The 20854-nt window shown below is 42.9% G+C and overlaps 1 protein-coding gene across 2 annotated transcripts in view; it reads right to left on the bottom strand.

Annotated features, from left to right (window-relative positions):
- Positions 1–20606, bottom strand: part of LOC106574262 (zinc finger protein GLI2) — an 82470-nt gene extending 61864 nt beyond the window's left edge. For both annotated transcript variants that reach the window (XM_014150041.3, XM_014150042.3), the window contains exons 1-2: positions 20086–20606; positions 5089–5211 (exon numbers count right to left, since the gene is read on the bottom strand). In XM_014150041.3, the coding sequence (XP_014005516.3) occupies positions 5089–5203 (115 nt within the window). In that variant the 5' untranslated portion in view covers positions 5204–5211; positions 20086–20606. The remainder of the gene's footprint in view (positions 1–5088; positions 5212–20085) is intronic.
- Between the last annotated feature and the right edge of the window lie 248 nt (positions 20607–20854).

Genomic DNA, 20854 nt, shown 5'->3' with positions numbered 1-20854 from the left:
GCAGCCCCCAGCCCTAGGACCAGACATCAAGGAGGTGATAAAGAAAGCGTCCTTATCGCTAACACACCTCTCTTTAAAACACTATTTACACAGCCCAGACCCATCCTCCATCTCCATCCATCTAGCAGAAGACCCATTGACCAGGGTCTGGGATTCCATTTCTCCTATCCAATCTAAATAATGTTAACGTTAGCTCTAGCCACCTTCATACCGACTAACGCATGATAGGACCTAAGCACTTTAACAGCCAGAAATGTTTAGCCCAGTAAAGATAGCTACAACAGTGCCGTCCGTCGTTGATCATTACCTCTGTTCATTACCTCAAGAATAACATAGGTATAAGTCATCGTCTGTAAGAGGAAACAGGCTCAGAGGAAAATATATCTCATTGTTTTGTCCCTGGTCTCTCCTCTCCCTCTCCGCTTCTTTCCTCTGGCGCAGTGGGACTCTCTGAGCCTGTTTAGGCCTGGCCTGTGGGGGCTGTGGGACTCTGTTTAGGCCTGGCCCTGGGTCCAGGGGGCCAGACTGGGAGGTGCTAAGTACTTGGCATCCTCCCTACGTGCGGCCCGACTCAGCAGAAAGAGCCGGAGCGTTGCAGGGGAGAACCAGGGGGCCGAGAGGCTCTCTCCGCGCCACATCAATCACCCTCTCCAATGACAAACTCACTCTCAGCAAGATGTATGTCACCAGCCACCAAAGCCAGTGAATCAAACATTACCAGCAGAATAGCACCAGCTCTGGTTCCCATGGCCTAGTTTAGAAAGCATGGATAGAGAGGTGAGAAAGGTATTCAAATAGCTTAATCCTTTGAAAACAAAACGTTGCCCTTTCCCGCTTTCTCAACCCCTGTTACAGACCTTCCTATATTTCACCAGCATACAACTTTTTGGGGGGAAATTCAAAGAACAAAATGATATTTATCAACACATATCAATAAGAGTTGAATAACATTATAAGGCAAATATTCACCTCTTCCCGAAAATCTCAGTACAATTTCGACGATGTATGACATCTGTAAATGCCTTCCAAATTATGAAACGGATTTGAAATCATAAAAGTCATGCATAAACCTATAGACCCGGGTCTACCCGGGCCGGCAGCCTTTAGAACCGCTAACCAGACAGATGCGGGCTGTCACAGGAAATACAGGAGCTCATTTCAATTCATTAAAGGTAACCAAAACCCTGTGCACGGCCCAGTGGTGAGGGTTAGCTGTGCTGTGTCCAGGCCCAGCAGTTACCAATGAACACACACATACAGACACACACACACACACACACACACACACACACACACACACACACGAAAGTGAGCCCAGCCATGCTTCAATAAACAACGTGGGCTGCAGTCCAGAAGTTGAACTCCAGACTTTTTATAGGTCCAGTTAACATCACCTCCCTGGTCCTTCCACCAATATAAAATACAGACTGTGGACAGAAGCAGCCCGAACCCCCCCCCCCCCACACACACACACACACGCAGGAATATCATCAACAGGACCAGACAGAGACCAGGCTGGTCGGTCGGTGCACCTGGGCCCCCATTTTAAACAAAAGTGACTCCTACTTGAGTTCAATGTATGCACGCGTCCCCCCCCCCCCCCCCCCCCCATTTCCATAGACCTCTGGGATAGGAGACCAGACCTGAGCTGCCTGCATGTTCACATCAAATAAATGACCGCTCCATGATAAATGGTTCTATTAACAATCCAGATTGTTAAACTCTGATATAAAAGATGGGAGCGCGGAGCGGCCCGTTCATTACACCCCCACCCTTCCGGTCTACACACATAGAGAGCTTGTTTTGTTTTTTATGTGTAAATAACATACGAAAACTCTGCATTAGCCCTGTCCTCTGATAGAGAAGATATTGTTGTGAATAAATAACCCAGACAGGAGAATAAAACGGGGGGGGGGGGGGGGGGGTGTTCTATAATGGAGCTGGTCGGCCATGTCTGGTCCTCTGAGGTGGGCACGACTTAGCTGACAAGAATCCACCAGCCCGTAGTAAACTACACACTGACAATAAAGCCACAGCGCCGGAACAGAGGCACTATATTACAATTGTCTACTTTTCATTCCAAAGCAGGAGGCGATTCTGCTCGGGAATGTGCTTTTAAGTTCAAGGACCTTGTCTCTTTTGGCTGCGCTTCATACTGCATATTCACTTATCTGTGTCTGGCAAACAGGAATAATAATGCATATTATTGAGATAAGTAATTGCCCTGTCTTGGTGTGCTGGCAGATTTTAGACCTATGAAGCTGTAACTCTATCAGCTGGTTCTACCCAGACCGGGTTCTATTGGACTGAGGGTGTGAGTGTCTGGTGTTATTACGATTAAAATATGGACGGTGACATTATTCTAATAGTGATAGGGTAAAGGAGTTATGGGAAGAGAGAGGCCGATGGATGCAGGTTTAAAACCGCAGCTCCACTTTAGATCCGCAGCCGGGGGGGGGGGGGGGGGGGGGGGACACAGAGCAACACAAGCCTGGAACACAGCACCAGGTAGAGACCCAGCAGAACCTGAGCTATTACAGACCAGGGGAAAGCATAGTTATAGCAGGGCAGGGAGGAGACAGAGGGTGGGGTGGCACAGGGGGCCTGCCTTGTTACCTCTCTCCAGGCCCCTTTGAAAGGGAAATCAACCTACTTTAAAGACTCTCTCCTACGGGGCTGAGGGGGCTTATCCACAGAAGACGATTGGCCCAACAGAAGGGCCTCTCTATCGCTCGCTGCGGCCGAGAGTATTTCAACATGTGACCTCAGCGTGTGTGAATTGGCTCCATTGAGGAAGGCATACTGAGATTAAATTAGAGAGGGTGATCACATTAACAGATTAGGATTTTCGGTTCGTAGGCGATCAAACGTTTTCTTAATTGCCAGAAGGCTCAGGTCTGGAACCATATTCCTTCACGCCAAAAGAACCATTGTTCAGACATTCCAAGCTCCATATTAAAAATGCTTATTCATGGCCAGTCATATGATATAAGTAATTGTAGAGTAATAGAAAATGAGTGAGTTAACTGGAAATAAAATGGTAGGTCAATATAATTGAATTAACGATATAGATGTCGACATGAAACAAGTTGTTGAAAACAAAGTCCCACTTGATTCATGTCCCATTTATAGTGTATGTAAAATACGTCCTAGATTGATTTAGCCTAATAAACAATTCATCTTTCATTTCTTAATAATGGCAGGCCACCAAGCCCTTCATTAAATAATACAAATGTCACTAAATCACAAGTAGTATAACCATTTCAAAAGTAGCCGTCAACCTGCATCTCCGTCAACCTGCATTTCTGTCAACCTGCATCTCTGTCAACCTGCATCTCTGTCAACCTGCATCTCTGTCAACCTGCATCTCCGTCAACCTGCATCTCCGTCCGTCAACCTGCATCTCCGTCCGTCAACCTGCATCTCCGTCAACCTGCATCTCCGTCAACCTGCATCTCCGTCAATCTCTAAAGGAAGGGCCATGTTGTCCACGGAGCTTTGCTCTACCAGCCATTTTTAGTAATTTATCAGTGTGATACTCTGGAGGTTAAGCACAAGGGCTTTCAACCTCATTATACTGGCCTTTCATAACACATTCTCTGACATCTTTAAAACATGCATTCTCTGTCTGTCTGACACTAGTCTTGAACGTCATTTCAAAGACAAAACTATCCGTGTTATTAGTGTCCTCATACATGTGTATTAATATCAGTGACATCTTGAAATTGGTCTAATTAACGAATTAGCTTTGGCCCTTCTGATAGGTTAAAGAATTAGGATTCACTCTGAATTAAATTAGGAGAAAAACTACTGGATTCTGTAGCAAGAATTCCTAGTAGACGTTTTAAGACATCACAGAATCGCCCTTATAGACGCCTACTATTTGAACTCTTTGTCAACTCAAATTGTCTTTCCATATTCTCACACAAAATCATTCAATTATTGTTGGACTAATGGGCCGTGCTCTTCAAACTCCACAAGGCTATGAAAACAAACTTGAGGTCTATAGAAGTTCTAAAAGAATTGGGCCTGATGTCAATCGTTAGGGACCAAAAAAATGAATGGCCTATTTTTATCTTTGTTCTTCCTTAAACAATTCATGGATATTTCTTTATCATGGCAGGCCACCAAGCCCTTCATTAAAGAGTAAAAATGTCACTAAATCACAAGAAGTTGTATTACCATTTCAAAGGTAGCCGTCAATCTGCATCTCTGTCAATCTCTGAAGGAAGGGCCATGTCGCCCACTGCAATTCTGCTCTACCAGACATTTTTAGTAATTTATCAGTGTGATACTCTGGAGGTAAGAACAAGGTCTTTCAACCTCATTATACTGGCCTTTCATCACACATTCACTGACATCTTTAAAACATGCATTCTCTCTCTGTCTCTCCCGACCGCCCGATGAAAGAGGTACACTGCTACTTTTTATTAATTTCAACAAACACAGCCATTTGACCTTTCCCAGGCCAGCCCCATGTAGTTATACGAACCATTAATCAGAGATTATGCCCCCAAATCGAGCCATGTCACTGTCTTTAGTCTTTATGAACTTCTCCCCGTGACAGACACACATGCACACACTCACCACACACACACACACACACACACACACACACACTGCTATGCTACAGTACCTGTTCAGTATTAATGATGCTCTTTAACAGGCCGCAGCGTTACATTACTGATTCCTATCAGCTCTACTGTAAGTCACCTCTGACTGCTCCAGGTGCTCCAGGAAGAGCCTTATCAGGGACGATTAGAGCCCAGAGCAACTTCTCCCAAGACAGCGTTTTATCTTTGATATGTATATTTCATGTGCATGTTCTCTCTCAAACCTCCTCCTTCCCCCGGCCCTATCGGTCTCTGTAAGACCTTGGCTTGTGTGACAGTCTTACAGTATGAAAGGGAGTAAGGGATGCAGGGACCCTTTTCCTTACAGTAAAACCTGTATCAGCAGGAGAAGTGCTCAAACAAACCTGGAGTGGAGGTGCACAAAAGAATAGAGACGGACCATTATCCTTACAGTAAAACTAAAACGGTTTTTTCCCCCCTTTCTTTAAAGTCATTGAAGAAAAGTGTACAGTACCTCTGGTGACAGCTGAAGGGGAGAGTTTCTTTGGGAGGTCAGTGAAGCCGTTTCCATCCAGACCAGAGCCTTTCTTCTCTGTGGTCGTGGGGGCAGTGGTCTCCATTCTGGACATCAGAAGCTCTGAAGGAAACGACATGAGGTGGCATTGTCATTATCATATCATTATATGACATGTATACAGTAGGCCAATGATCTGTATACAGTAGGCCAATGATCTGTATACAGTAGGCCACATTATACTGTAGGCCAATGATCTGTATACAGTAGGCCACATTATACTGTAGGCCACATCCTCTGAAGAGATCCACTGTTTTTCCCGCAACACGTTTGAAGATAAGGGTGTATTATTCTTAGCAAGCGAGGCTGAACAATCAGTTCAAATAGTGCCGATAAAAAGATCCACAGTTAAATAAGCTTTGATGCCAGCCAGGCTAGGTTACGCTAAACCCCCTTTGGAGACAGCAAACCGTAGCATGAATCACTGGGGCCCTGGAAGAAAGCAGCAACTCAAATGAGATTTCTTTCAGGACAAAACCACTACATGTTTGCACTGCAACCAAAGATAAGCGGCTAGGTTCAACAAAGGTAAACAAGCGGCGCGCTGCCTGCCAAGTCGTTCTTCGTTTAGATGGCTGTTCGAGCACGTTGATGGCTGTTTGAGAGACAGTCAGATTTGCACACTGCAGGCTGGGCTCAGCTCAGTGGTGTATCTAGGTCGTAATGGCTGTCTTATTAATAAGACTCCTGCCAAGACTACGTGTAAGTGGGGTATGTGGGAGGTATGTGTGGGGTATGTGGGGGGTATGTGGAGATGGGGGAGGAGGAGCGGTAAACTGTTGCTCCTCTGAAGTGCTGCGACACATGGTCGTGTCTTCCCCCAGCGGAGACTGGCCGGACGGACGGGAGACAGAGGAGACAGAAGAGCCAGGGCTATGGGACGCTACAGGTGTCAGACACCACACTGACAGATGGAAACCAAGGTAAACAAATGACCAGGGGCACGCTTGATCTCTCCTGTTGGTCACCAGGGACCTCTCCTCTCCACTCCTGTCCTCTCCTCCCCTCTCCTCAACTCCTCTTGTTCTCTCCTCTCCTCGACTCCTCTTGTTCTCTCCTCTCCTCTCCTTGACTCCTTTCCTCCCCTCTCCCCTCAAGTTCTCTCCTCTCCTCTCCTCTCCTCTCCTCCTCCTCTCCTCTCCTCTCCTCTCCTCTCCTCTCCTCTCCTCTCCTCTCCTCTCCTCTCCTCCCCCCCCCGTTCCATGACACTGATGAGAAGGGCATGTCAATAAGATCCACCGGTAGTTAAAAGGCTTTCACCACTCCGTGACACTAATCCCAACCTCACCTAAATGTGTGAATGGCACATATTATTACTAGGGTGTAATGAATGACCAGAAGGGGGATTGAGCAGCTAAAAACTCTTGCCTGACTGATGTTTACTAATGAAAACCAAAATACACCAAAGGACTGGCTGACTGGGGCATGAATGAATGACACTACACTAGTGCTCTCATCTGCCACATTTACCACCCTCCCCACAAAGCAGCGTCGGTGGAGAAAAAGGGCCCCTGGCCCCCCCCCACACTTGCAAGACTGTCTCAAAGAGAAACCACAGCAGTAAAGACAGTAGACAAAGCTGTCCATCAGGCCTTTACCTCCTGCCAACCCTCCCAGCTTGTTCAAGGGGCAGTAAACGGTGTTTTAACAATGTAGACCTACAAACTCACTGTCTGTCCAGCCTGTTTAACTGTTTCACCCTGTTAACTGTTTGTGACTCAGTCTGTGAAAACAAAATGGGTTCTCAAGAATGGCACAAAAAGTTCAGTTCATGCCAAGTGTGTGTGTTTGTGCATGTGTGTGCGCGTGCATTCGTGTTCCTGAGTGTGTTTTTGTGTGTGCCTTTGTGTCAAGATATGAATGTCTTATCTCTGAGAGTCATGGTTAAATCTGTTGATGGTAGAAACAATAAACCATTCCTTTATTAAAGTTGAAAAGCTAAATAAATAAATGTGAGGGAATAGACTAGTATTATTTTAGTAGCTAGGAGATGGTAATTACCATGATAATAAACCCAGCAGTAGATTTAGATACGCAGCTGTGAGGAATAATGAACCTCTACCTCCTATTGTTAACCGTCATTACCTTTAAAAACGACACACAATGATCAATTTAACCGTGAAAATCTAACAATGCAAAGCGTAACAAAAAGGTTATTTATGACAGAAGAACAACAACTCCTCAAACTACTTTCTCACTCAGCCTCTGTCTTTGTGTTGAAACCCATGCCTGTTTGTTTTAGCACCTCGGTCTTTAACTGAAGTTCCCTCCAATACGGTTCGGCTCTCCTTTCCTTTCAGGAGCGCTGAGAGAAGAAGAAGCTCAAGCATTTTTGTATATCCCATGTGTCTCTAAACCCCACCCTGCTAGATCTACAAAGGTAAAGATTTAATGAGCTCTATTCTGTTCTTACTCTTCAACTATCGTACAGTTAAAGTCGGAAGTTTACATACACCTTAGCCAAATACATATAAACTCAGTTTTTCACAATTCCTGACATTTAATCCTAGTAAAAGTTCCCTTTCTTAGGTCAGTTTGGATCACCACTGTCACAATGTACGCAACTGGTTGAAGGTAAGTCAGGTGCAGGAGAGCAGAGATGAGTGATAACAGGCGCACTTTATTCATGCCCAAGGAAAACAGCGATAACCCCCAAAGTACACAAACGGTACAATAAACAAAACACACGGGTCAAACACGCAATTCCACACATAACAAACAAACAATTCCACACACAGACATGGGGGGAACAGAGGGTAATATACATTTAGCCAGATGAGGGAATGTGAACCAGGTGTGCGGAAAAACAAATGGAAAATGAAAGGTGGATCGGCGATGGCTAGAAGACCGGTGACGTCGACCTCCGAACGCCGCCCGAACAAGGAGAGGGACCGACTTCGGCGGAAGTCGTGACAACCACTTTATTTTAAGAATGTGAAATGTCAGAATAATAGTAGAGAGAATGATTTATTTCAGCTTTTACTTCTTTCATCACATTCCCAGTGGGCCAGAAGTTTACATGCACTCAATTAGTATTTGGTAGCATTGCCTTTAAATTGTTTCACTTGGGTCAAACGTTTCGGGTAGCCTTCCACAAGCTTCCCACAATAAGTTGGGTGAATTTTGTCCCATTCCTCCTGACAGAGCTGGTGTAACTGAGTCAGGTTTGTAGGCCTCCTTGCTCGCACATGCTTTTTCAGTTCTGCCCAGAAATTTTCTATGGGATTGAGGTCAGGGCTTTGTGATGGTGACTCCAATACCTTGACTTTGTTGTCCTTAAGCCATTTTGTCTCAACTTTGGAAGTATGCTTGGGGTCATTTGGAAGACCCATTTGCGACCAAGCTTTAACTTCCTGACTGATGTCTTGAGATGTTGCTTCAATATATTCACATAATTTTCCTTCCTCACAATGCCATCTATTTTGTGAAGTGCACCAGTCCCTCCTGCAGCAAAGCACCCCCACAACATGATGCTGCCACCCCCGTGCTTCACAGTTGGGATGGTGTTCTTCGGCTTGCAAGCATCCCCCTTTTTCCTCCAAACATAACGATGGTCATTATGACCAAACAGTTCTATATTAGTTTCATCAGACCAGAGGACATTTCTCCAAAAAGTACGATCTTTGTCCCCATGTGCAGTTGCAAACCGTAGTCTGGCTTTTTTATGGCGGTTTTGGAACAGTGGCTCCTTCCTTGCTGAGCGGCCTTTCAGGTTATGTCGATATAGGACTCATTTTACTGTGGATATAGATACTTTTGTACCTGTTTCCTCCAACATCTTTACAAGGTCCTTTGCTGTTGTTCTGGGATTGATTTGCACTTTTCGCACCAAAGTACATTAATCTCTAGGAGACAGAACGTGTCTCCTTCCTGAGCGGTATGACGGCTGTGTGGTCCGATGGTGTTCATACTTGCGTACTATTGTTTGTACAGATGAACTTGGTACCTTCAGGCATTTGCAAATTTGCTCCCAAGGATGAACCAGTCTTGTGGAGGTCTCCAACTTCTTTCTGAGGTCTTGGCTGATTTCTTTTGATTTCCCCATGATGTCAAGCAATGAGGCACTGAGTTTGAAGATAGGCCTTGAAATACATGCACAGGTACACCTCCAATTGACTCAAATTATGTCAATTAGCCTATCAGAAGCTTCTAAAGCTATGACATCATTTTCTGGAATTTTCCAAGATGTTTAAAGGCACAGTCAACTTAGTGTATGTAAACTTCTGACCCACTGGAATTGTGATACTGTGAATTATAAGTGAAATAATCTGTCTGTAAACAATTATTGGAAAAATTACTTGTGTCATGCACAAAGTAGATGTCCTAACCGACTTGCCAAAACTATAGTTTGTTAACAAGAAATTTGTGGAGTGGTTGAAAAACGAGTTTTAATGACTCACCTAAGTGTATGTAAACTTCAGACTTCAACTGTATATTTAACATGGCCTCGGTAGTTATGAGTCATTGCAGTATAATAATCGGGAAACTGTCTGAATAAGATAGGAATGGAAAGATGTTCCTCATCCCTAAGAGACTGAGAAGTGATTGAGTACAGTTATCTAGTTAGCCCACTGTACAGTCCACTTCCTGTGTGCAAACTCAAGTAGGCAAAACACAGCTTCAACCCTCATAGCTAAACCAATGGAGACTTTCCTCTTGTTATTCGAATCCTCTTTTCACTAACAAGCTCTTAATTCCAAGAGCAGATATGAACTAAACATTAGCCATGATAGTTAGACCGTTAGACATAGCTGTATGAAAAAGAGTCTTGGACAAAAACTATTGTATCATATGGTTAATTATGAGCAACAAAAATTTCTGGGTGTATTAACTGTAGTTCTGAGTTACTCTGACATACATGTATTTTTCTTGTGAGAAACCCAGAATAAAACCTAGGATTCAAAATGGCCTGCCGTGAGAGAAAAGGGTATTCCCAGTGTCTTGAAAAATGAATGTCTCTGCATTCCAGGTGCTGGTTTCCTGCTTTACCAGAGCAGAGTGCAGTTTGGCACATCACAGAGTATTACTTACAGCTTCCCACAAACCATCACCACGCTTAGTTATTACACCGCGAGCTGTCAGCCAAACAAATGACTGTGACTGAACACTGAAAGGTCACAGTAGTGCAGTAAAATCACAGAGCAGAGTCAGGCCCACTACTGAGCCTCTCTCTGAAGGGAGTGAAGCACGGGACTCGGGCACTTTCTTGAATTTATGGTTACGTGTACCCTCTTCTGAAAAATTGTAATCTCGTAAAAGCAGCCCACATACTGTTTATGAATATTAGCACAAGTAGGGAGATCACTTCTGGTGGCGTTTGAATACGAAGATTCTTTATTATTTGGAGTACTGTATGTTTGCAACATAGACTACATGCAGAAAATGTTCAAGTTAAACAGGGTTGTTGTGCCTAACAATGGAGACCAAACAATTTGAATAGGTGAATCATTTCCCTCTCAAAAGGCCCACCAAGGATCTTCTGAGAACACACTCAGAGGAGTGTATTAGTCACTGGATGAGTCTCTAGCCTAGAAACATTTTATTACAACAAGGGCTACCACAGACACAAGAGCAGTGGCGTGTATTCATGGATGCCAAGGGAAGCCAAGCATCCCCAAAACATTTACCATGAAAGAATTTAGAAAAACCCCATAAAATAATGTTTCTTTCGTCTCTCCGTGTTTCATAATATTCCTTCAATTTGCAAGAGGCTGAATGTAATCTCACCGGAGAAAGCATCCGATTGAGCGAAACAGCGCCCCTCTGTCTCTGTATGTGTAGGCCATCTATCTGATGCTGGCTGGTCAAAAAGAGTAGGACATTGTTGCCGCCCGTAGCGTATAATTCAAGGGAAGCCAGCGAGCATTTGGCCTCCCTTGATAAAAGAAATGTAATAATAATAGCCAACCAGCGTTGAGCTAATTTGAGAGAGCTCAAACGTGAATGGTCCTGGCGAAACCCCCAAAAAAGTGGCAAGGGAAGCCAGTTTGGATTTGGCTTCACTCCAATCACATCGAGAGCATACGTCATTGACAGAATCAACTTGAATTGTTGCATCTCGTTGTGTTGTTGTCCGGTGGCTAGCTAGCTAACTAAAATTGTCCCTTTCTAAATTAGCCATGGATGGAGATAGGGATTTAGACTTATGGTTTTACTTAATTCTCCATACTGGCCAATGATTATAACATTGATTCTGATTCAACCATAAATTCATACATTGTGCCCCTGGCCTGAGAGGATGGAAGTGCAATATGTAGCTAGATGTAGAAGGCTAATGTTAACTAGCTAACACTGCCCATAAAAAGGGAGTTAGGCTAGCGAGCAAGCATTTTAGCCAGGTAGCCTAGGACAACAAAAAATAAATGTGTCTACTGTATGGTAGAGTCATAGATCGTTCCGTCAACATGAAGATGGTATTGGCATTTCTCTACAAGTAGGGTGAGTCAACATGTTTTTTCTATTTGCACACACACACACACACACACACACACACACACCACACACACACACACACACACACACACACACACACACACACACACACACACACACACACACACACACACACAAATCAGAACCATGGACAGCCACATCATATTTAGCTTACGTTGATTGGACTAAATAGGTTTTGGTATATTTTAGATGTCACTGTATTAGACTAAGCATAGGTGATTTGATGGTGTCGAAATATTGAAGTTGAAATGGTGCTGGAATAGTGGCGGCAGCTCATGTTTTCTTTGCAACTTGCGGTAACTTTACGTGGTTTTAAATCAATAGTTGTTTAGGAGTCCGAAAATGCCAAAAACATGAGCTTGCTTGACCATGCTGTAGGTCATCTAACTGTTTGTTACATGCAATATGCTTTGTGGACTTCACCGAAAAGAGGTTGCTCTCCGGTTATGTGATGAAACAAAGGTGTGGTTGAATTTATTCTGCCACTGTCACGTCCTGACCAGTAAAGGGGCTGTTTGTTATTGTAATTTGGTCAGGGCGTGGCAGGGGGTGTTTGTTTAGGGTGTTTCGGGGTTGTTTGGGTTATGTTCTATGTTAGTGTATTTCTATGTTATTTCTAGTTGGTCTATTTCTATGTGGTGTTTATTGGGTTGACCTTCAATTGGAGGCAGCTGCTTCTCGTTGCCTCTGATTGAAGGTCCTATTTATAGGGGTGTTTGTTCTATGGGGGTTTGTGGGTAGTTATTTCCTGGTTTAGTGTTTGTTGCACCTGACGGGACTGTTTGGAGTCGTTTGTTTTGTATACGTGTTTATTTTGTTTTTCCTTCTTCAAATAAAAAAAGAAGATGAGTATACATTTTCCCGCTGCGTTTTGGTCCACTCCTTACGACAATCGTGACAGCCACTGTGTCTTCTTATTGTCTCAGCCTTAGGCCTATATATCACAGTGTCAAGGCATATGAACTAACAGGTTATAGAGCAAACAACACTATTATCACAACACATACAGCAGGTTGTAATTTGGCTTTTTTCACTGGCTTGGCTTCCCCGGTGACTTTACCCACGCACCGCTACCGCATAAGAGCAGACCGGAGCCTGGGAATCCACACTGAATCACCGCTATTCACTATCACACGATACATATCATGATTATTTCACTTCAATTGGTGAAGTGAAACAATAGAGAAACGAAGCATGATTTAGTTAAGAATCCTAAAAGTCACAGTCATCATGCAGAGAATGGCTGAGACTGAGTGGTCCTGAGGGGCAGTGATGCTTCTCTCTCTCTCTCTCTCTCTCTCTCCTCTCTCTCTCTCTCTCTCTCTCTCTCTCTCTCTCTCTCTCTCTCTCTCTCTCTCTCTCTCTCTCTCTCTCTCTCTCTCTCTCTCTCTCTCTCTCTCTCTCTCTCTCTCTCTCTCTCTCTCTCTCTCTCTCTCTCTCTCTCTCGGATCAGAGGAGATTGGTTGGTTGGCTTGTTGTGGACAGACGAAGCAGAGAGGAGGCGAGACGAAGAGAGGAGCCCCGTGGATAAGAACCCATCCCCTGCCTGTAAGTGCAGTATCCTGTGGGTGATCTCTTCAGGTCCTGGCAATGCCGTACAGACGATGAGCTTACGGCTCCAACTCCACTTCAGAGGAGAAATCACCTACTAGAGGATTTAGCCTGTCACCGTGACTCATCCCAAAAATGACTGCTCCTCTCTCGTCTGCTAGAGAGATAGGCCTCTTCAGGCAAAGAGGAGGAGGCGCTCGTCTCTAAACACAGATTCACAGTAGCAAACAGGGCTCGCTCGGCTATGTGTATTGCCCAGAGCAACGAGGGTTACGCCCTGGGCCTTCATATCCCTGAGCAACAGTGAAGTGGCATGTGGGCATTGATTAAGCGCTTGGTATCACCACTATGTCTGTTCATCCAGAGGCCAGATGGTGTGTTAAACTGTGTTACACACCTCATGTTTTACAGCCACAGTTTGGACTCCTTCCGTCGTCTCTGCTGTTGGCAGCTGAGGCTCTAAAAAGGTGAGTAACTGTTCATCACCAAGACGTCACCCTGATCAGCAACGCTCTGATCTCTCCATGTAGCACAACATTAACCTCTTAACCAACCAGTAAGCTCCCGCTCAGAGGAAGTTGTCGCCATGACAGGGAAACACCACAGCCAGAGGGATCTCTTCAAACACCCTTAAGCCATGGCTGTAACCACACTCCAGTCCACCAGCCACAGCTGCCAAACAGCGGCATAACAGAGTGAAACACACACAGCTCACCTTAAAATCCATGCAGTACTAAAGGCTACTGACACAGTGGAAGGCCCAGTGACCCCAGCGAGGCTCTGGTGCTCAGTGTGAAGGCATGAGGGCCCACAGGATGAAGACTGCTACTGCCTCTGACAGTCCTTGGCTGCGTCCAAAGTGAGACCCTACTCCCTATATAGTGCGCTACCCTATGGGCCCTGGTCAAAAGTAGTAAATAGGGAATAGGGCGCCCCTTTAGGATGCAGTCCTTGCCTTCTACAGGGAGGAGCGAGGCCTCAGAGGGCCCACGGAGAGCCCCAACCAGGTCCTGACCCTGCGCCTGATTGTAGGAGCTGGGAGCTGAGTGTGCTGCCTTGTGGGGAGAAGACGGTAAAGGGGATTGATTGCTAAGGGATAACACATGGGCTGGGTGTACACCACATGTAAGACAAGCCCTGTCCTGGGTTCTCTAGTCTGTCAGTAAGGAGTCTGTGGCTTGGCAAGGTTTCAGCTCTTTTCCAATTTCATCACTTGTCGCCCTGATCTAATACAGAACCCCTACAGGCAGGATTTGGGTTGCCTGCTTTGAAGCTATTCAGCGCTGACAAATAAGTTATCACATCTCAAGTTTCTTCCCTTGCCATGGCCAAATCATGAATGCATTTCTTTATGCTAAATCAAAACTACCCCTTACCCTCTGACACCATTCAAATTCCACTGACTCCCTGGCACCAGTCACTGGTTTTAGGCTGCATTTGAAATGGCTGATGTTGTTGATTCTGCTTACTTCTTTTCACTGCACGAGGACATTTTGATTACTGATATCTCTCTCACACACACACACACACACACACACACACACACACACACACACACACACACACACACACACACACACACACACACACACACACACTCCCTGTTGCTGTCAAAAGGAGTCAGAAGAGATCATCAGGGTTATAGCGTCCCTTCAGGAATGAATTAACTGGTGAATCAAAGCAGAGCCATGGGAACTAAGAGTCACACTACATTAAAAACAGTACTGAGGACGAGGAGCAGAGGAGGAGAGAGGCCCATGTCCCCTGTGGCCCTCTGGTCCGGACCTTTGATTTCTCGTGTGTGTGTGTGCGTGCGTGCGTGCGTGTGATGTCTCTTGGTCTGTGTGTAATGTCTTGTTATGTGTGTGTGTAATCTGTGATGCCATTGCATGAAACGGAGCTCTGTTTTCATCATGTATAATTGCATTTATGTTAAAACAGATTTTCTGCATATGATATAGTATCTTAGTATGAGGGGCACAACTGGTTGGGATTGATTAATAACAATTAGAATCTAGATTTGCAAAAACAAAGATATGTGTGAGAGAGAGCGAGAGAGAAAGAAATAAAGTAAGAGAAAGAGAAAGAAAGAAAGAAAGAAAGAAAGAAAGAGAGAGAAAGAGAGAAATAGAGTAAGAGAAATATATAATATATATATATATATATATATATATATATATATATATATATATATATATATATATATACGGAGAGAGAGAGGCTCAGTGAGCCCAGCCTTGCCATTGAGAAGGGTAGACAGGAAAATCTGGATCCCTGTAGAGGAAAGGCTGTGCAACCACTGCACAACAGCAGAACCTGAGACAGAGCTGCATTTCCTGACAAAATGTCAAAAATATAAAACAATTAGAGAGTGTCATTTCCCCAAATTTGAAACCCTTATTCAAGGTTTCAAAGACCTCTCTGATGAGGATAGGCTACCCGTCCTGTTGGGGGAGGACGCAGAGAGCTGTGGGTTGGCAGCGCACTACATTGCTGCCTGCCATAAGATGAGGGACAGTGTCTGACAGACCAATCAACCTGCACATGTCCTCTACTGTATGCTTATTGTTATTGTTGAATGTATGGTTATTTTGACCCTTGGTTATTGTTGTTACTGTTGTCCCGTTGATAATTTTGATTCTTATTATTTTCATATTGTAAATATCCAAGGTAAGCTTTGGCAATATGTACATTGTTACGTCATGCCAATAAAGCAAATTGAATTGAATTGAAATTGAGAGAGCGATAGAGAGAGACAGAGAGCGATAGAGAGAGAGAGAGAGAGAGAAGATAATAGGGGCAGTCTAGCTGTGAGACCAAACTGATTCTGGAGTTGAGAGAGAAAACACAACTCACTGTTTGTTTGATCTAAAGAAATTAAATAAATATGACCTGTAGATATCCACAGTGGTTGAGCTGAAACTCTTAAAAGCTAAAATGTTTATATGTTATTAAGATGGTCTTATAATGCAGATACATCCCAGCTAGCACATTTGATTCCTTGGAAGTTGTGGGAACGTATGTTTTTGGTTTTCCATTGATTCTGGGAATGAAGCCATAAGTTTCCTGACTGGTAAAAGTCTGAGAACAGAAGTGAGAACAGTCTGAGAACAGAAGTGAAAATTTGGCCTGTTCTGGGAAAGTAAATTTTTAGGTTGCAGGGAAGTTCTTAGAACGTTTTACTGTGGTTCCCTGAAAGTTTTCCTGGGAGGTTTTATTCATGTTCTGAGAACGAATATTGTTGGTTATTTGAAGATAATCATTTAACGTTCTTAGAACATATTTCAATAAGACTTAAAAATACTGCTAACTTGAGTTAATTTCTGTCGGAGCTCAAAACTGTTAATTTGCTTAGGTATTAATCATGCAAACACATGTATTTTTTATTGTGGAACGGTTTCAGGGAGATTTGAACCTATAATCTTCAGCTAGCATGCCATGTGTTTTTTTTAACTCATACAGAGCTGGTCATTTTTGTCTATTCAAACAGACCTCATTTCAAAGGAAACAAGCACTTATAAGATCAAGTGTGGCCAATTAGTGGGCGTGGCCAACACTCCTGAACACATTTAACAAGATAGAGGATAGAGAGATTTGTTTACGCTGAGAACGGAAAGTATGTTTTTAAATAATATTCTTAGAATGTTCTTTGAATGATACTAATTATTTCTTGTGGTTTTAATGGAACGTTTTCTAAATGTTCTGAGACCATGACTTTAAATAGAACCATGACGAAGCCTATAGAAAATGTTATGCTGAATTACTAAAATTGCCACAGAGGAACGTTCTCGGAACAATTTGAGAACATTACTTAAATAGAACCGTAAGGAAACGTGTAAGAAAAGTTATGCTGAAGTACTGAAATTCACACCTAAGAAACATGAATGTTATGCACTAGCTGGGTACCCTGCACCATTCCCAGAAAGTTGTGGGAAGGTTGTATGCAAAATAACCATAGGACAACCACACTCTCAAAAAAATCTAACAAACATATGGTTCTCAGAATGTTATGTGCTGGCTGGGATATTGGCCTCTTTTTCGTTAACATTTTTGCAAATTAAACAAAACTTATATTAGACAAGGCAGTGTAACGAGCAGATAAATAGTTGATGGAGGCTAAGTTAAACAATGGAATTAAACAAAGTTTGATTCATATTCAAATTCCCTCCAAAGATAGCAATTGGTTTGACCTGAGGCAGATGTGATGTGGTGTTGAGAGGAATAGTACAACAAGGTTCACGCCTTTGTCTGAGCCAAAGCTGTAGAAACAGCCAAGCTGGATAACTGTATAATACCATTTAGACGAAGGTGAAAATTCATGGCATTAAAACTGACAGTTTCAAACTTTGCGGTCAGAGTTTTTCCTCTGAATCAGAGGAAAGCATAGTTTACACAACCTGACAAAATCGACTCACTTCACATGATGTAATCCATAAGGACTATGCCATAAGAAATATGTGAGGTGAGCCAGTGTTTTTTAGTGGTTCTAGTGTTGTCCCCTTAGGACAGAGACAGTTAATGCTGCCTTTGTTGATAGAGCCATAGCGCACATGCACACACACACATACACACAGCCTCCAGGGCAGACTGCTGTGGTCAGGGGCCTCTGTGAACAAACCAAAATATTAGTTTTATGGAGGGTATGGCAGCAATTACTACTCTTTGCTGTGTGGGAAGAAAGGAACCTCTGAGATAGATAGATAGATAGAGAGAGAGAGAGAGAGAGAGAGAGAGAGAGGGGGGGGGAGAGTAAGTAAGCATTGTTAGTCTACACCTGTTGTTTACAAAGCATGTGACAAATAACATTTGATTTGATTTGATTTGAGAGAGGGAAGGGAAGGGGTTAGTCATGTGATGTGATTTAGTGTAGTTTGATTGTAAATTCCCACTTCTTAACAGTTGGACATCAGATAACATTTAACATTTGAATAAAATTAACGATAACCGTGTATACTGTAGGTATCTCACAGTAATTTCTCATCTTTTCAAACAGGCAGAAATAAGAATAAGGTAGCATCCAATTCGAAAGCTTGTTTCACTACATGTTAATGCCAACGGTTTAAGCCTTAACCAACATGTTATTTCTAGTGTTTAGCCAGTGGCATTTCCCTTCACCTGCCTGAATGACTTCCTAGGCCAGATAGTTTAATTGGTGCTGTGTTCTTGTTTATGGGGGATAAGATACTTTTCAATCCTCTCAGTGGGGAGTTTGACTCACTTTTCATTCAGGCATCTCCCCTGCTCCTCTCTCTCTCCTGAATACTAGACTCAACTTCTATTCCACTTTTTCAAACACTTAAGAAACCAGGAAGTCCCTCTCTTTTTGTCTGTGTTCTCTGGAGAAGAGAAAAGCCAGCAAAATCAATAAAGGCATTCGTGGAGTGGGCCAGCGGTGTGAAAACGGCTGCAGAATGGCTCTGCTTGGTGAGTGTCTACGTCCCAAATGACACCATATTCCCTATCTAGTGCACTGCTTTTGATCTGGGCTGGATAGGATGCCATTTGAGAGGCTGAGATGAAAGTGGGGGTAGGTTGATGACCGCAGCCCCAAGCCTCAGTCCCCTTTGAATAATGTGAAAGGCCCATCATTTCTTTAAATCTTTTCAACTCTTCGCTGCCTGACTGCTGGAACTCTTCATTCTGCACAATAGCAAATGCACTAAAACGTTTTTCTAATGCAAATGAACTAAACCAACCAACAGGACATTCACATAAAAACACACGTCCCAGGCCAGAACCAACTCCGTTTGGAAACAGAGAGTGGTTACATATTAGAGGAAGGTATTGATTTATTTACAACCTTTTTTAATATTACTAATCTTCGTACATTTTGATTATAATGCTTATCTCTATTAACAACCACCCCTAGCTTATTTTCTCTCAAATAAAAACAAGACTATTAGCAAATGCATATTCAAATGTTGTTTCATGTTTTTGATTGTAATTTATTCACACATTAATAACACACCAGGGAAACATTAACAATGAATATTGAAATGCACAGCAATGTAGATTTTCTGCATTGAGTGTGACTGCTAATGACTCTCAGTAGTAAACACACACATTTTCTGCTAGTTGGATACCTTTCAGATTCAGGGTATTTAGGAAGGGTATCTTTCATTCAAGTAGGCTAAACTCACGAAAGCTCAAGTTAAAGCTGGAATCCTTAATTGAAACAATAACAAAGCGAACATCCAGACTCTGTTTTGGTAAAAAGCTGAGGGATGGGCCTGGAGAAATGTAACCACGCTCAAATTCATATACATAGCTATGGATGCAAGGACTGACCATCCATGATATCAAAATTAGAGTTTGAACCATGTTCTGAGGTTTTACAGCGTTTGTTTACATTTACATTGTTTACAAATATAGGGACTAAATATTATACTAAAACAAGCTTATATTTGGAGTTATGACGGGGTACGACAGTTGAACTAAACTTATATTCTTCAAAAATCTATTGGTATATCATACATTTTTTAAGTAAAAAAATGTATGTAGCAACTAAGGATTCTCGCTAAGCAACAATAGGGCTATGATGTCTCTTGCACAGTTTTGAGCGCATCTACTGACAAATAGATAAAGTTGCAGCGCGGAATTTGTGACATTCCAATGTCAAGTCAGTTAAGTTGAAAGTGGAGACGTTTCCAGTAATTCCGAATGGGCAGTTTTGTCTATATCTATATGATTCATGTTCACAATATTCATAGTTTTTATTTATTCTGTATGGTCAACGTTCCACAGAAAACGCTATTTTAATAGGTTACGTTAAAATACCCTTTTAGGCAATTCAAAGTAACAATTTCAAATTTGCCCCAAAATGAATATTTCAAATTATTGACTAGCCTATTTATAATAAGAATAATATTCTAATAATTAATAAGAAATATGATTTCCAGAGTTCATCATCACATGCATGTCCAGTCCACCTACCTCAGTGGTGATGCCTGTGGTCGGGTCGGTATGGTCTGACCCGGTGCGTCTCCCTCGGTTCTGTTTGCCCACTACTTGTACAAGTTTCAGCAACGCGATCGAAGATTACCGTTAGGTCAAACTTTCTCGGTCAAAAAGCAAGAAGTAACAAACTCCTTCCAATGCAAGAATGAAATCCATAAATTATATTCTAGTAGCCTAAACACGATCAAGACTAACTACAATCCTCTTCCCAACTTCTCATAAAGTTCACCGTAAGAGTTTATGTGTGTCGACTCAACTTTTTACAATCCATCACCGAGAATAAACGAAACAAGTTTTTGAAATCGATCCTCCCTTACTAAGAAAACATTGCACGATATCGAACTTTGTAGCCTAAAGAGGTCTAAAAGGTTTGAGGGTGGTTCGTTCTTCGTCAGAAATGTGGTATTGAGACGCCAGGCTGATATGTTTTCAATCTGGTCCCTCTCATTCTCTCTCTCCCCCTTCTCTCTCTTCTCTCACTCCTCGCTAGCTCTCTGGTGAGTATTTCCATTTGCTGTACCAGATGGGCCGGGCTAGCCAAACCAACTAAGGCTCAAGGTTTAGGGAAAAGTTGTGTAAAGTTTCACCATTGTTTAATATTAGGAGTTTGACCTGCATCCAAGCTCCCCAAAAGGTGTTAGTGTCTCAGCCAATTAAAATAGACATGTTTTAAATATACTTATATTTATATATTTAAAACATATTATACTAGTTTGTATATGTAGGATATTTTATGTGTAGATAG

Source organism: Salmo salar, chromosome 16, assembly GCF_965601325.2.
Source record: "Salmo salar chromosome 16, fSalSal1, whole genome shotgun sequence".
In the NCBI taxonomy this organism is placed as follows: domain Eukaryota; kingdom Metazoa; phylum Chordata; class Actinopteri; order Salmoniformes; family Salmonidae; genus Salmo; species Salmo salar.
Note: the sequence above shows the minus strand (reverse complement) of the source record. Positions and strands in the feature narration are given on the sequence as shown.